Here is a 16835-nt window from a genome sequence, read left to right as displayed (position 1 = left end):
AACGTATTGTCCCTTGTTTTATCTTTTTGTTTTGTTTTTTTACTTGTTGAGCAATTCCTCTGTGAATTCGCTGCAATCATCTAAGTAAACATGATGTGCATGCAAATGCAGGAACAAAAATAATGCGGTGATGAGTTCTCAGCGTATGCGTGTGTGTGTGTGTGTGTGTGTGCGCGCGCATGCACGTGTGTGTGTGTGAGGGAGGTGGCTGCAGACAAGCAGGCTCTAGAGGATTACAGAACAGGCCACCATAACTCATATCCCTGATCAGTAGCCGGCCCACAGACAGATAGACAGACAGACAGTATTCATTTCCATCTCGTGTACCAGGACTCTCTCTCTTTCATCTCTCACAAGTACATCTTTCTTTTGTTTTTGATAATGCCTTATGCACCGCTGACGCACCGGTAGATTAAAGGAAATTAATGTGGGCATACCTAACAATAGATGCCTAAACAATGATAACATTTCCATTTTTGTGTACTATTTTTATATCAAAAGTGACAAAAAACTAAATGTGCTGTGTGATGACGTGTAGAGGCCCGAAAGAATCTTGGTTTCATTCACCCGTTTTATTCCCAAACACAGCTGGTGTTGATTACAGAATTACTCCGTTTATAATCTCATTCAAGATGACATCCAGACATCTTATGACTCATTTTAAACTTAATCAGCACGCTACAATATGTATCTGAAAACATTATAGGTCAGAAATAAGCCACGTAGTAACACACATGCTGAAATCCACCGTTTGTCTCTCAGACTAAGTTGTAAACAAAGAGATTAGACGTGGATGTAGCTAACGTCCAATGGCCTGAAGGGATGCAACGCTCTGATTGGTTCTGAAACCTAGAGGCTTCCATTTCAGACTGATACTACAAAATAATATGCCCAAAAAAGCCATTGCACTCCCACTTTAAGATATGTATTGAGAAACGCAACGTTCCGGGTCACGAACGTGCAACCTTCCACAGTGCCTGGCATCTAAAGAAACTGACTGACTGAGGCGTTCGTACTTGCCACTCCGGACGCCAGGCCGTAGAACAGACCGCCGCCCTCGGCCTGAGGTTCGAAGATGTGCGTGGCAGGAGGCGGGCACTTCTCCTGTCTGATGAAGTTGTACAGCAGAGTCTTGACCAGTCGACTGGTGAGAGACAGACTGGAAGAGAGAGAGAGAGAGAGAGAGAGAGAGAGAGAGAGAGAGACGCACGCACGCACGCACACACACACACACACACACACACACACACACACACACACACACACACACACACACACACACACACACACACACACACACACACACACACACACACACACACACACACACACACACACACACACAGAGAGAGAGAGAGAGAAAGGGGAGTTGGGAGGTGCAGGGATTAATCTCTTTTTCAAGTGGGCCCTGGCCAAAAAGGTAGCATACATACAGTAGTTACGCATTAAATGCATGGCAAAAAAAAGCAAGAAATTTAAAAAAGCATGCTTCCCAAAAAGCAGTTCTCAAAGTGGAAACATGATATCAGATATTATTTTTTTATTACAAACAAAAATATATTATCATCATCATTATTTTCATCACCATCAACAGCCAACTTCCCATTGAAACATTTGAATATTTGAAACAAATTACACGGACCTCACAGGAAAGATCTGGGCCTGACTTCCAGACAAACAGCCATAGTTGGCTGGGTTTTTATCTCAATGTGTGAGAACACATTTTTTTTGGAACACCACAAGGTTTTTGTGGAAGAGCGACATTCCAACAAACTGAAAAGAGGGATAATAAATTGGGCTTTAAGGCTTTTACAGTCATAAGACCAGCGTCTGGAATCTCACACCAGTGGACTCTCACACGTAAAACAAACGTGTCGACAATTATTTTGTTTGAGAATCTTTTTTTTTTGTCTGTGGAGAGTAGACTGTGGACACACATTTCTCTTACAATTATACCGTCTAAATACAAGACGAGAATTTCAAGAAAGCTTAAAGTGCAAGGTTTAGGTTGTGTAGTTACATAGGACAAGAAATAAAAAATAATTGCCCAGTGATTAGAAATTGATAATTCTAAATATGTTCCTCATTTACTTACGAAACAGCTCTCAAAGTCACTCTTTTAGTACGTAAACAAACACAAACAAAGTTGATTCAGACAATATAGAACATCACCTAATCTCGTACTGTTTTTTTACTGAATCTGAATCTGTTGACCCGGATCCAAATCTTCAAATAGTTTCAAGCCTTGCGCACTGCCGTTCACTTCCTTGATTACGGGCCGACAAAAGTGGCTCATAACTCTAAATCTACGGCGCTCTCCATGGTTTTGATCATATCGCCGATGTTCTGTCTTCCTTTCTGACTTCAGCAAGCACCCCGTTTGGAATATTAACGCATCTAGGGAGACTTTAGATGTGACAGTGTGACGTAGTAAGGGAAACTTATGCCTCACGGTTTTGGGGGGTAATGGAAGGCGAGGCTTTTCAGAGTAAAATCTGCCTCATCTGCGTGGCACTCTAGTGCCTTTATTATGAAAGCTTCCCCGGCAAAATAAGTGCTAATCTGCCTGGGGCAATATCCATTGCAAAGGCAGATGAAGGCTGGCTACGCGAGGCTAATACAGTGATGGTTCAGAAACAAGAGGTCTTCCATTTCTCGCCAGCTCTTTAGTAAATACTAGAAAATACATTTTCAGTTCAAGCTACCTACACTTTGACGCGCTGTAACTCGAGAAAGAACGGTCGAGTTCATCTAATCAGGATGAACACAGGATGAACAAGTACACAAAGTAACGAGCAGGGACATTATTATCTGGAACGCAACAAAATTGATGCTGATATACTCTTTTCTGTTTATTAAAGAGATGAAGAGACAGGGAGACACTGCTGTTACTGAACAAACACTCTATAGCAACGATTACTATCAGAATAATAGGGCTTTAACTTTTTTTCCACAATAAAAGTTTTGTGGGCAGGGACAGATTTGTATGCGTCCCTTTATTGTTTTTGTTAACTACATTTTGTTTTTAATTATTATTATTTCCCCCCCAAAAAGAAAAGAATTTCATGAATTTTAAACACAATTCAATAATATTTATTTAAAAAAAATAGTTATTTCATGAAGACATTTAAGAAGTAGCGAAAATCTAAAAGATCTAAAAGCGTGGCAAACATCATATTTCTGTTTTGGTCATTGAGCTAAAAGGTTTGGGAACCACAGACTTACACTACACTGGATTTATACCTAGTTTACGCACCGGCGGCATGCCATGCACCAAAAATATCCGATCTACGGGGCGGTGTGTGAACTTGTAGATCGGTATATTGGCTTATTCATTTTGGATAAATGTACGTGAGGCGTTGAGTGCTTGGTCTCTCACCATCGTCCTTTCATGATGTGCTGGTAGATGGATCCATCCCGGAGGATCTCTTTGTTGAAGAGCTGATAGGACAGCAGCACCAACAAGGTGGTGACGGCTTCAAACAGGATGCTGTATGTGATGTCACTACACACACACACACACACACACACACACACACACACACACACACACACACACACACACACACACACACACACACACACACACACACACACACACACACACACACACACACACACACACACACACACACACACACACACACACACACACACACACACACACACACACACCAAGTTTATGGACTATTAGTGTTTGTTTAGGGAACTAAATGATGACGTAAGTCGTCATGTGGCAGATACAATACAATAAATAATAATAATAATAATGCACTTTATATTTGAAGCAAAGTGCTTGCTAAATTGAGAAAAGAGAAAAATTTAATTAAAATAATAGTAATATTTTTACAATATGGATTCCCCTGCTGTGTTTTCTTGTTGTTGTTTTATACTTCTTGGGGCTTTTTTGTTTTCATTTGTTGGATAGTACAGTTGAGAGTGACAGGGAGAGAGAGAGACAGGGAGTGACACACAGCTAAGGTCGCCGGGCTTGGGAATCGAACATTACATTACAGTATGCCATTGCCACGCCACCCCCTGTTGTATTCTGAAATGCATGTTGCATCTTCTCCCCGTGTCCCCTACGGTAGGTAGGTACCCTCACAAAAAACATTCAGTAATCGTGGTCTCTATACTGCCTCTCCCTGGCCAGCCGGGGCACCTGAGGGAGGGGAAAGGAACTGGTTGGAATAACGTGTTCCTTCCACCCGCTACGTCCAACCGGGGAAACCTCATGCATAGAAGGAAGCATGAGGTCAGTCCGTTGCTCTCCCCAGGTTGGCAGAGAGACTGTAGCGCCCAGGATTACAATAGATAATTGACACAGGGTGAAAAAAATAGGTTGCAAAACTCGTGGGATTAAAAAATATATATAACTAGAAAAAGTGCCCTTCTGGGCACAGGTCTCCACCAGGAGGATAGGAGTGTGTGTGATGTTTGGCAAAATGTTTAGGAGCAATATGTGTGTGTGTGTGTGTGTGTGTGTGTATGTGTATGTGTATGTGTATGTGTGTGTGTGTGTGTGTGTGTGTGTGTGTGTGTGTGTGTGTGTGTGTGACGCGGCTTGGCCTGTTGTAGCACCACCATGAGGCTGATTTGAAAACTGTCAAGTGGCATTTCTTCCAAAGCCTAGTGGGAATATGCATGCACAGTTTCACCACAATCGGACGCTGCGTTGAGTAGTTGTGGCGATTTGTACAAAACGGGTACAAAGTGGGCTACTCCTGAAAGGTTTAGAAGCCAATGAGGGTGGATTATGAGAAATCAAACAAACCCGTCTTGATCACATGACTATGGAGAGCATGTGTACCGATTTGCGTGAAATTTGGATACAATCTGAAGGAGTAATATTAGAAAATGTGTTTTGCATATGTCAGCCTCCTGGTGGCGCTATAAAGAGCAGATGTGAAAAATTCCAGGCATAGGTTTTTCCTTGGCCTCTAGGGAGTTGGCATACAAAATTTGCCACAGATCCATGCAGTTAAGAGGTAAAAAACACTTTTCGGCCAGTTATAGCGCCACCATGAGGCTGAGTTGAAAATGTTCATGTGGCATTTCTTCCTTGGCCTAGTGGGAATGTGCGTGCACAATTTCACGGAAATCACACGATGTGTTCATGATTTGCAGCATTTTGTTTGAAACTGAGCACTCGAACTTTGGAAGCCAATCTTAGCCAATCAGGATGGAGTCATTGGAACCGTTTCCGAATACGGTTGCCTGGTCCCCGATGGCCATGATTCACATTGCCCGAGATTCAACAGCGCACCCGGGTACACTTGCATAACACACTTTGATCCTCCAGATGGTGGTGTGCTTGATGACTGGTGCGCACGGACACTGACCATCAACTCTGCGACATTGTCTCCAATAAATCCAGACACTGCATTGCATTGCCTCTTTTGGCTCTTTGCCGTTATACTACGTCACTGTCAGCCTGCCTGCTATTCACTGTGTCAGTCAGTTCTGTGCTCCAGTGTCGTGTTTGATATTAGTTTAATGGATTCTACTTTAGCATTATTATTATTTTGTTTTACTTTGGAAACTATGCCAAGCAAAGCCCAAGAGCCACATGTAGTCCAAGATCAGCGCGTACTGCGGTGCTGCGTGTATAGCAGATTCTACATAGCAGATCTGCAAGCTCACAGCGGTGTGAGCTTGTAGATCGGCGACGGGCAGCGTTGAGAAATGAGCTGGTTACGCTTCGTGCAGCGTCTGTGTTTTTTTTGTTGACGCTTGGCTCGTCGACTAGAGATCATGTCACGTTCTAAAAAAAAAACAGTCACTTCCTTCTTTAGGTACGCATGCATTCACATTGGAACGATCCGTATCTGAATACACTTCAACGGTCCAGAGACCCGCCCCCCATGCGGTCTCGGGGACGGTTGGGAGATCCGCTCCCGGGAACGGTACGCATCATTCACATTACCACAACATCTGACAAGTGGTCCCGAGTCCGAACCCGGGACCATAGTGTGAATTGCCCCTGAGAAATCTGAAAGACCCGTTTCGTTGAATGGCTCTAGAGAGACTGTAGGAGTGTAGGTGTACTGTCCAAAAACTAGTTTTGCACAAAGCGGCCTCCTGGTGGCGCTATAACAGGCTGTTCTGGAAATTTTGGGGCAGAGGTTCATCGTTGGCATCCAGGGAGTGTGTGTGCAAAATGTGGCATCGACCGGGTTAACGGTGCCGGAGATTAGCTGTTCACAGACGGAAGGACGGACGGACACACACACACACACACACGGACGGACGGACGGAGTGCAAAACATACTCTCTCCCCATGCCTTCGGCCTGGTGGAGACAATAATAATAATCGACTTTGATTCGGGTAGTCTTGCACATCCATATTATAAAGAAGGACACTAATTTGGTCTGTGTCTGACTGAGAGGAGAGGCATGATGAGAGGTCTGTGTCTGACTGAGAGGAGAGGCATGATGAGAGGTCTGTGTCTGACTGAGAGGAGAGGCATGATGAGGTCTGTGTCTGACTGAGAGGAGAGGCATGATGATGGTCTGACTGAGAGGAGAGGCATGATGGTCTGTGTCTGACTGAGAGGAGAGGCATGATGGTGGTCTGTGTCTGACTGAGAGGAGAGGCATGATGGTGGTCTGTGTCTGACTGAGAGGAGAGGCATGATGGTCTGTGTCTGACTGAGAGGAGAGGCATGATGATGGTCTGTGTCTGACTGAGAGGAGAGGCATGATGAGAGGTCTGTGTCTGACTGAGAGGAGAGGCATGATGAGAGGTCTGTGTCTGACTGAGAGGAGAGGCATGATGATGGTCTGTGTCTGACTGAGAGGAGAGGCATGATGAGAGGTCTGTGTCTGACTGAGAGGAGAGGCATGATGAGGTCTGTGTCTGACTGAGAGGAGAGGCATGATGATGGTCTGACTGAGAGGAGAGGCATGATGGTCTGTGTCTGACTGAGAGGAGAGGCATGATGGTGGTCTGTGTCTGACTGAGAGGAGAGGCATGATGGTGGTCTGTGTCTGACTGAGAGGAGAGGCATGATGGTCTGTGTCTGACTGAGAGGAGAGGCATGATGATGGTCTGTGTCTGACTGAGAGGAGAGGCATGATGAGAGGTCTGTGTCTGACTGAGAGGAGAGGCATGATGAGAGGTCTGTGTCTGACTGAGAGGAGAGGCATGATGATGGTCTGTGTCTGACTGAGAGGAGAGGCATGATGATTGGTCTGTGTCTGACTGAGAGGAGAGGCATGATGAGAGGTCTGTGTCTGACTGAGAGGAGAGGCATGATGTGTCTGACAGAGAGGAGAGGCATGATGAGGTCTGTGTCTGACTGAGAGGAGAGGCATGATGAGAGGTCTGTGTCTGACTGAGAGGAGAGGCATGATGAGAGGTCTGTGTCTGACTGAGAGGAGAGGCATGATGAGAGGTCTGTGTCTGACAGAGAGGAGAGGCATGATGTGTCTGACAGAGAGGAGAGGCATGATGTGTCTGACAGAGAGGAGAGGCATGATGTGTCTGACAGAGAGGAGAGGCATGATGTGTCTGACTGAGAGGAGAGGCATGATGAGAGGTCTGTGTCTGACTGAGAGGAGAGGCATGATGAGAGGTCTGTGTCTGACTGAGAGGAGAGGCATGATGAGAGGTCTGTGTCTGACTGAGAGGAGAGGCATGATGAGAGGTCTGTGTCTGACTGAGAGGAGAGGCATGATGAGAGGTCTGTGTCTGACTGAGAGGAGAGGCATGATGAGAGGTCTGTGTCTGACAGAGAGGAGAGGCATGATGTGTCTGACAGAGAGGAGAGGCATGATGTGTCTGACAGAGAGGAGAGGCATGATGTGTCTGACAGAGAGGAGAGGCATGATGTGTCTGACTGAGAGGAGAGGCATGATGAGAGGTCTGTGTCTGACTGAGAGGAGAGGCATGATGAGAGGTCTGTGTCTGACTGAGAGGAGAGGCATGATGAGAGGTCTGTGTCTGACTGAGAGGAGAGGCATGATGAGAGGTCTGTGTCTGACTGAGAGGAGAGGCATGATGAGAGGTCTGTGTCTGACTGAGAGGAGAGGCATGATGAGAGGTCTGTGTCTGACTGAGAGGAGAGGCATGATGAGAGGTCTGTGTCTGACAGAGAGGAGAGGCATGATGTGTCTGACTGAGAGGAGAGGCATGATGAGAGGTCTGTGTCTGACTGAGAGGAGAGGCATGATGAGAGGTCTGTGTCTGACTGAGAGGAGAGGCATGATGAGAGGTCTGTGTCTGACTGAGAGGAGAGGCATGATGAGAGGTCTGTGTCTGACTGAGAGGAGAGGCATGATGGTCTGTGTCTGACTGAGAGGAGAGGCATGATGGTCTGTGTCTGACTGAGAGGAGAGGCATGATGGTGGTCTGTGTCTGACTGAGAGGAGAGGCATGATGAGAGGTCTGTGTCTGACTGAGAGGAGAGGCATGATGGTCTGTGTCTGACTGAGAGGAGAGGCATGATGATGGTCTGTGTCTGACTGAGAGGAGAGGCATGATGAGAAAACAGTCTGATTTGTTCTCATCTCCTCTGGGCTTTAAACCCAGAGCACGTAGAGAGGAAACCGCCTGACAGCTACAAAGTAACAGAGGAGAGAGGGGGGGGGGGGGATGCTGGGAACAATGAAGAATGCTGGAATGATCAACGCACTTACACAAGAGCCAGGGATAAGATGTCCAAAAAAATGACACGAGAGAGAGGGAGAGGGGGGAGAGAAAGACAGACAGGCAGGCAGGCAGGCAGGCAGACAGACATACTGAGAGACAGACAGGCAAACTGATAGTAATGCCCAATTTATGCTCCGTCGAACAACGGCGTCACACAACTACGTATGACTTAAGACCGACAGACATACAGCCAGACTTGACTGATAGTCTGACAGACAGACAGACAGACAGACAGACAGACAGACAGACAGACAGACAGACAGACAGACAGACAGACAGACAGAGAGGGGACATACTGTCTGTCAATCACGTGTCCATGAACTTGGTTTGACCTAGACAAGGCAGCATAGCAGAGTGTGAAGAACAGAGCCGTAGAGGAATGATTCAACCTATATACAGTATATCAGGGATGTGCCGATATAGATATCCGATATAATTAATTGGTGTTATGGCCGATAACCGATATTACCGATGTCGACATGATCTCATTCTGTATTGAAAAATTATAATAATTGTGTCCATTCTGAAAAATACATGTAACAGGGTATCTGCACTGCAGGCTTAGGCAAGTCAGATTTAACTTAAATACCTTTATATTTAATATTGTGAGCTTGTAGATCTGTTCAAGCTGTTACTTTGGGCTTGTTTATCTGTAAAGACAGACCGATTAATCGGTCTGATTGATTAATCGAACCGATGCTGATTCATCTAAAAACAACTAGAATCGGCCGATAGCAATGTGTTTGCCGATTAATCTCCAATCACTAATATATATGTATATATATATATATATATACATACATTCAGTATAAATAGCTATACAGAGTAAGTCCACATGCGCGTGCACGTTTCTGACATGGATGCTAGCGGCGGCTAACAACCGAAGCAAACATCAAGGTAAAAATATGTGTAAAGAAATAAATAAAAAGATTAAGCCTAATGTATCATACCTAGGTGTCTGTGTGTGTGTCTGTGTGTTAGAATTAGATGTTTGTCATGGGAGAATGTCCATCTCATTCTCCCTTTTCATTGGACACGCCCCTTCTGCTTCGGTGCAGCAACGCTCATCGTAACTGGCTGGCGAACATTGGAAGAATAAACATGTGCTGTGACCTCGTAGATCGGCTATTTCTGTAATCAAAATGTTGTCTTTAATGTGGTGCTACTCTTCTGCACCTACTGTACTTCTGTCTGCACCAGTATTTACTGGTGACAAACTATGACGAAAAATGTTCCTCCACTACCTTGTTTCACTAAATAATTTTGACAATTTTGTCAACAAATAAAAACAGCTTTGTGAGCTTGTAGATCTGCTGTTTCCTGCCAAAATACATTTTAGTTGACAAAATCAACTGTAATTTTAATCGACAAAAATCTTACAATATTTAATCGACTAAAACACAAAAACATTTCAGGTGACTAAAATATGACTAAAAGGCCTGGGCCGTGGCTGGTAATCCAGTCTGGCAGTGTGCCACAGGTTCGACCACCGATCCCGACGTCCTTTACTGCATGTCACCCCCCATCTCTCTCCCCATTTCCTGTCAGCCTACTTTCTATCCCTCCATAAAAAATATAAAATAAAGGCTAAAGCCACAAAAAACATTAAAAAATATATATATATGACTAAAACGAATTCAAAATTCTGCATCTACCAATGGTAAATGGTGCATTTATATAGTGCTTTCGTGCTATACATAGATTGTGCATAACATTCACCCATTCACACACACCGATGGCAGAGGAAACCATGTAAAGCACCGACCTGCTCATTGGGAGCAATTTAGGTGTTCAGAGTCTTGCTCAAGGACACTTTGACACTAACTCTGGGGGAGCCCGGGATTGAACTGTGAGCTTGTAGATCGCCCTTTTTTTTTAACGAAGAAAGTAACACAAAGGAGATACAAGGTTTCCACTCTGACAGAACTCCAACTGGGAGGAGCTGCGGAGGTGGTAGCGGTACTTACAGCAGAGGCACCTCCACGATCAGGTGCACCAGGTTGGACATGAACTCCTCCAGGAGATCCTCTGTCACTGTGTCTGTAGATAAGGGGGGAGGTGGATTCATGAGAGAAAATAAATAACATTCTGTTCTATTATTCTGTCATTTCTAACACCAATGCCAACAAGCTCCCTGTGGTTGGCCATGAGCAGGCTCTCTCTCTCTCTCTCTCCCCTAGCCTCCTTCCCAGCCATCCCTCCTTCACGTCGGAGGAACAGAGGAAGGGGAACAGCCAGCTGGAAGCGTTCCTTCTTTCCTCCACTATACTTCCCTCCTCTGTCCCGTTCCAAAAGGCCTCAGGACTCGCTCCAATGCCATGTTCCCTCCATTATGTGTCCAGTCCTGACCTTAAACCATGGCAGGCCCCCTTTGGCATAGACTTTGTCTCAATGACGGGATAGCAAAAAAAAAGCTTGTAACTCTGCTATTTATGAACAGAAATAGCTAAGTATTTTCTTTTTGCAATTTTCCGAAATTGCCAATTAAAAAAATAAATCAAAGATTCTTTATATATTGGATAATATTTTCACGTTTTTACGAATACCCCGTATACGGACACCAGGTTTGACAGGACCATACCGGCCAGTCTTAATCAGTGTTGATTTCGTCGACCAATATAAGGCGAAAAATGTATGCCGACCACCCTTTTTCAGTGACGAAAACTAAATAAAAACTAAAAGACTAAAATGTTCCAATTTTATGCTGGCAGGTTGCATTCTGAAAATAGCCGATCAACAAGCGCAGTCATTCTCCTCGCCACATGGTAAAATCTTCAGTGTTAAAAATATGAAATAAAATAAAATATGTTATGCACTCCTCGGGATTCAAACCCGTCCCGGGTTCTACCACTTCCCAAATGGATCGGGATTCAAACCCGTCCCGGGTTCTACCACTTCCCAAATGGATCGAGATTCAAACCCGTCCCGGGTTCTACCACTTCCCAAATGGATCGGGATTCAAACCTGTCCCGGGTTCTACCACTTCCCAAATGGATCGGGATTCAAATCCGTCCCGGGTTCTACCACTTCCCAAATGGATCGGGATTCAAACCCGTCCCGGGTTCTACCACTTCCCAAATGGATCGGGATTCAAACCCGTCCCGGGTTCTACCACTTCCCAAATGGATCGGGATTCAAACCCGTCCCGGGTTCTACCACTTCCCAAATGGATCGGGATTCAAACCCGTCCCGGGTTTTACCACTTCCCAAATGGAAACTTCTATTTCTTCTATTTCGCTCTGACTTTCCATATCGTAGCTGTCGGGCAGAAACCTCTCAACTCTCAATTAACTCCAACGAGATCACTGCACTCGTGTACGGCATCTGAGAGACGACGTTAAAGGTATATTCAGTGATTTGACTTAATTCAAATATCACTTGTTTTTTCTTTTTTTCTGGATAATCCTCCCTACTATAGAGTGTGCTGACCATATAAGGAGTTCCTCCCTGTCCCCAGTGAGCCCCTGGGGTCAAAAAACCCTAGTTTCAGTTTTGGTGGCGGGTGGCAAAGCCTTCATCCATACACGTTTTTTACGAATACCCTGTATACGGACACCAGGTTTGACAGGACCATACCGGCCAGTCTTATTCAGTGTTGATTTCGTCGACCAATATAAGGCGAAAAATGTATGCCGACCACCCTTTTTCAGTGACGAAAACTAAATAAAAACAAAATAAAAACTAAGACTAAAATGTTCCAATTTTATGCTGGCAGGGTGCATTCTGAAAATAGCCGATCAACAAGCGCAGTCATTCTGACTCCTCGCCACATGGTAAAATCCTCAGTGTTCAAAATATGAAATAAAATAAAATATGTTATGCACTACTCGGGATTCAAACCCGTCCCGGGTTCTACCACTTCCCAAATGGATCGAGATTCAAACCCGTCCCGGGTTCTACCACTTCCCAAATGGATCGGGATTCAAACCCGTCCCGGGTTCTACCACTTCCCAAATGGATCGGGATTCAAACCCGTCCCGGGTTCTACCACTTCCCAAATGGATCGGGATTCAAACCCGTCCCGGGTTCTACCACTTCCCAAATGGATCGGGATTCAAACCCGTCCCGGGTTCTACCACTTCCCAAATGGAAACACCGTCTTCTATTTCGCTGTGACTTTCCATATCGTAGCTGTCGGGCAGAAACCTCTCAACTCTCAATCAACTCCAACGAGATCACTGCACTCGTGTACGGCATCTGAGAGACGACGTTAAATTACGAAAAAACACAAATTTGGAGATAAGAGGTTTCTCCCCGACGGCGACAATATATTTCTGGCTCCATGAGGACAAGGATTCATCCAATGTGTTCTACCGGAGGCTCCATGAGGACAAGGATTCATCCAATGTGTTCTACCGGAGGCTCCATGAGGACAAGGATTCATCCAATGTGTTCTACCGGAGGCTCCATGAGGACAAGGATTCATCCAATGTGTTCTACCGGAGGCTCCATGAGGACAAGGATTCATCCAATGTGTTCTACCGGAGGCTCCATGAGGACAAGGATTCATCCAATGTGTTCTACCGGAGGCTCCATGAGGACAAGGATTCATCCAATGTGTTCTACCGGAGGCTCCATGAGGACAAGGATTCATCCAATGTGTTCTACCGGAGGCTCCATGAGGACAAGGATTCATCCAATGTGTTCTACCGGAGGCTCCATGAGGACAAGGATTCATCCAATGTGTTCTACCGGAGGCTCCATGAGGACAAGGATTCATCCAATGTGTTCTACCGGAGGCTCCATGAGGACAAGGATTCATCCAATGTGTTCTACCGGAGGCTCCATGAGGACAAGGATTCATCCAATGTGTTCTACCGGAGGCTCCATGAGGACAAGGATTCATCCAATGTGTTCTACCGGAGGCTCCATGAGGACAAGGATTCATCCAATGTGTTCTACCGGAGGCTCCATGAGGACAAGGATTCATCCAATGTGTTCTACCGGAGGCTCCATGAGGACAAGGATTCATCCAATGTGTTCTACCGGAGGCTCCATGAGGACAAGGATTCATCCAATGTGTTCTACCGGAGGCTCCATGAGGACAAGGATTCATCCAATGTGTTCTACCGGAGGCTCCATGAGGACAAGGATTCAGCCAATGTGTTCTACCGGAGGCTCCATGAGGACAAGGATTCATCCAATGTGTTCTACCGGAGGCTCCATGAGGACAAGGATTCATCCAATGTGTTCTACCGGAGGCTCCATGAGGACAAGGATTCATCCAATGTGTTCTACCGGAGGCTCCATGAGGACAAGGATTCATCCAATGTGTTCTACCGGAGGCTCCATGAGGACAAGGATTCATCCAATGTGTTCTACCGGAGGCTCCATGAGGACAAGGATTCATCCAATGTGTTCTACCGGAGGCTCCATGAGGACAAGGATTCATCCAATGTGTTCTACCGGAGGCTCCATGAGGACAAGGATTCATCCAATGTGTTCTACCGGAGGCTCCATGAGGACAAGGATTCATCCAATGTGTTCTACCGGAGGCTCCATGAGGACAAGGATTCATCCAATGTGTTCTACCCATTTAAAAAAAAGAAGAAAAAGAAAAAAAGGATGGTCTTCTTATAATGGATTTTGTCAGTTAATGTGTAATTAGGCTGAGGCCTAATTTAATCCACTAATCGGAAGTATTTATTCAAGCCACCCCACAATGCAGGAAGTCAGTGGTTGACTTGTGTTATGTTACTTGCCAATAGCTCCATTCAGAGAACAGCACTCAGCCATTTCTCTAAATACAGCCTTTCTCTATTCAGCGCAACCTTTGTGTGACCCCAACTGTTGGCACTGGTGGACAGTCAGAAAAGAAGTGCATTTACTTGAATAATGTATTTTTAATTCCTTTTGTTTGGTATCTGTACTTTACTTGAGTATTTGTGGGGTTCTTTTTTTTTGTAGAATCCGACTCTAACTCCACTACATTTTAAAGACAAACCTTTGACCACAGGGGAGCTTACGGAAATACTGTACATGATGAACCACTTTTGCTTCAAAAATAGCGGAAAATATCTAATCTACAAGCTCACAACGCATTCTATCGTGACACGTTGTGAACTTGTAGATCGTCTGTTTTAGCTTTTTGTGAACATCTTTGAATATTTCTGAATTTTGGGGGAATCTGGGGGGAAACTTCTAAATGTAAAAAAAGTTGCATAATTTTGTTCACTACATAATATCATATCATCGTTCGTTCGTGGCTCCTCCTGTCATAAAATATAACATCCAACCTCACTGTGTGCACAACCACCCTAAGGACTATACTATCTGTACCAAGTATACCGCTAGACCTACTACATGGAAACAGAGCTTCTACCTTTAAACACATCTTAAATCTGAAGCTTTTTTTGTATACTATTTAAATTTAAATAGTCTAGAGTCGACTCTTGAGAAAAAATGCTGTCCCAAAGTGACTGCAAAAGATTGCTGCCATTTGTTTCAAAAACATCAATGGGACATAGCTCTGTATACACAATGCTGTATCCCCACCAACTGTATATACTTTCCCCATTTTCAACTGTTTTATTACATTTCGACACTTGCTTTGACAATGTAAACCTATGTTTTCTCATGCCAATAGGGCTTTCTGGTTTTCTGGTTCCACTGAAATGTTGGCCATTCATTTTTCCCATAGAGATTTTAATAAATACATTATTTTAAGCCTAGAATCCAGCCATCCTGAATCCTGATCCAGGATCCTGGTGAATCATGACCATAAATCTTTCATTCTGTGAAAAAATGAAAGTGAAAACCGTAAACTAAGTATTTATGAAATGTAGATTATCATATAATTAAATATTAAATTGTATTTTTTTCACAGAATCAAAGGTTTTATGGTCATGAATCACCAGGATCCTGGATGGCTTGATTCTAGGCTTAAAATAATGGATATAAATATCTCTATGGCAAAAATAATGGCCGATTTTTCAGTGGAACCAGAAAACCATGCCCACTTCTATGCCCTATAAAGCTCCTTTGAATTGAATTGAGTTGAATTGTGTGTAGGACGGCGCTCACCTCCGCAGGAGCCTGGCGCCCTCTCCTGGTAGGAGAAGTGCAGGTGCAGCTCCTCCTCGCTCATCTCCCTGATGAAGACCTTGAGCAGGCAGCGGATCATGAACAGTGCATTGTGGGCCTGCCAGATGAACAGCTGACTGCAACGAGACGCAGAGAAGACACACACACACAGCTCATTTAGCCATAAATCACTCCCAACTGAAAAGCTAATTTACGTTGATTAATCCATTGAGACCTGGAACGCATCCATGTCACGTTAGCGTTTAACCACATTAACCATTAACCCATTTTGGGGCGGGAACCCCTTTTGGTGTTTTAAACATTATGTTATAATTTAGCTATTGAAAAATAGCAGATCTACAAGCTCATAGCGCGCCACCGAGTGGCGCGCTATGAACTTGTAGGTCTGCTATTTTTGAAAAATCGTTAAAATGTGCCTCAAATCTTTCCGAAAATTGTCATGATTTAGAAAACCTTTTTTTTTTAAATTTCGACGTCAGGCCTGAATGGGTTAAGGGTTCTACAAAAGGGGCCGTTCTACGGATAAAGTGAGTTGTTGTGTTTTTTTTTTTTTTTTTTTTTTATCCTTAAACTATTTAACCCGCCCGCGCTAAAACTTTCCTCACATCCATGTTGGAGTGGATCAGAGTTGAACACAAGCTACCACTGTTGACCCATTCAAACCTGAAAAACAAAGCATCAGTGTCACAAGTTTTTCAGAAAACTCTTAGGATTTAGAACAGTGGTTTTCAACCCTTTTCGTATCAAGGGTCCATTATATATTCAGCATTTGAGCCACAGACCAGCATTTGATGAGATGTAGCCTCTCAGACCCAAATGAAAACTTTGAATATTTTGTTGTTGTTGTTGTTGGATAGGATTTTGTCCACAATTCCTTGCTGTATTGATGTGGTACCATAGGAGAGATAACAGGCAAATGTTGATCAAAATAGCAATTCCTCTACATTCTCTAATTGTGTAGACTTCTTGTAAATGAAGTAATGCAGATGTTTAATAATAATTAAACTCTTGAGAGTGTAAAATGTAATCAAATGTACTGATAACCCGTCCCGTAAGGGTCCATTTGGTTTCACTATTCACTCTATAAGGGTCCATTTAGTTGCCAACCCCATCATTTAGCCGGGGTCGGGACCACCAG

At 44.3% G+C, this 16835-nt stretch overlaps 1 protein-coding gene across 1 annotated transcript in view; it reads right to left on the bottom strand.

Annotated features, from left to right (window-relative positions):
• Positions 1-16835, bottom strand: part of dym (dymeclin) — a 73204-nt gene that overhangs the window by 46093 nt on the left and 10276 nt on the right. The window contains exons 5-8 of the mRNA XM_079524176.1: positions 15677-15813; positions 10621-10693; positions 3380-3505; positions 1017-1159 (exon numbers count right to left, since the gene is read on the bottom strand). Coding sequence (XP_079380302.1) covers positions 1017-1159; positions 3380-3505; positions 10621-10693; positions 15677-15813 — 479 coding nt within the window. The remainder of the gene's footprint in view (positions 1-1016; positions 1160-3379; positions 3506-10620; positions 10694-15676; positions 15814-16835) is intronic.

The sequence above is a fragment of the Electrona antarctica genome, assembly GCF_951216825.1.
Source record: "Electrona antarctica genome assembly, chromosome: 16".
Taxonomy (NCBI): domain Eukaryota; kingdom Metazoa; phylum Chordata; class Actinopteri; order Myctophiformes; family Myctophidae; genus Electrona; species Electrona antarctica.
The sequence above is the reverse complement of the archived record's forward strand: the minus strand, read 5'-3'. Positions and strand labels throughout refer to the sequence as shown.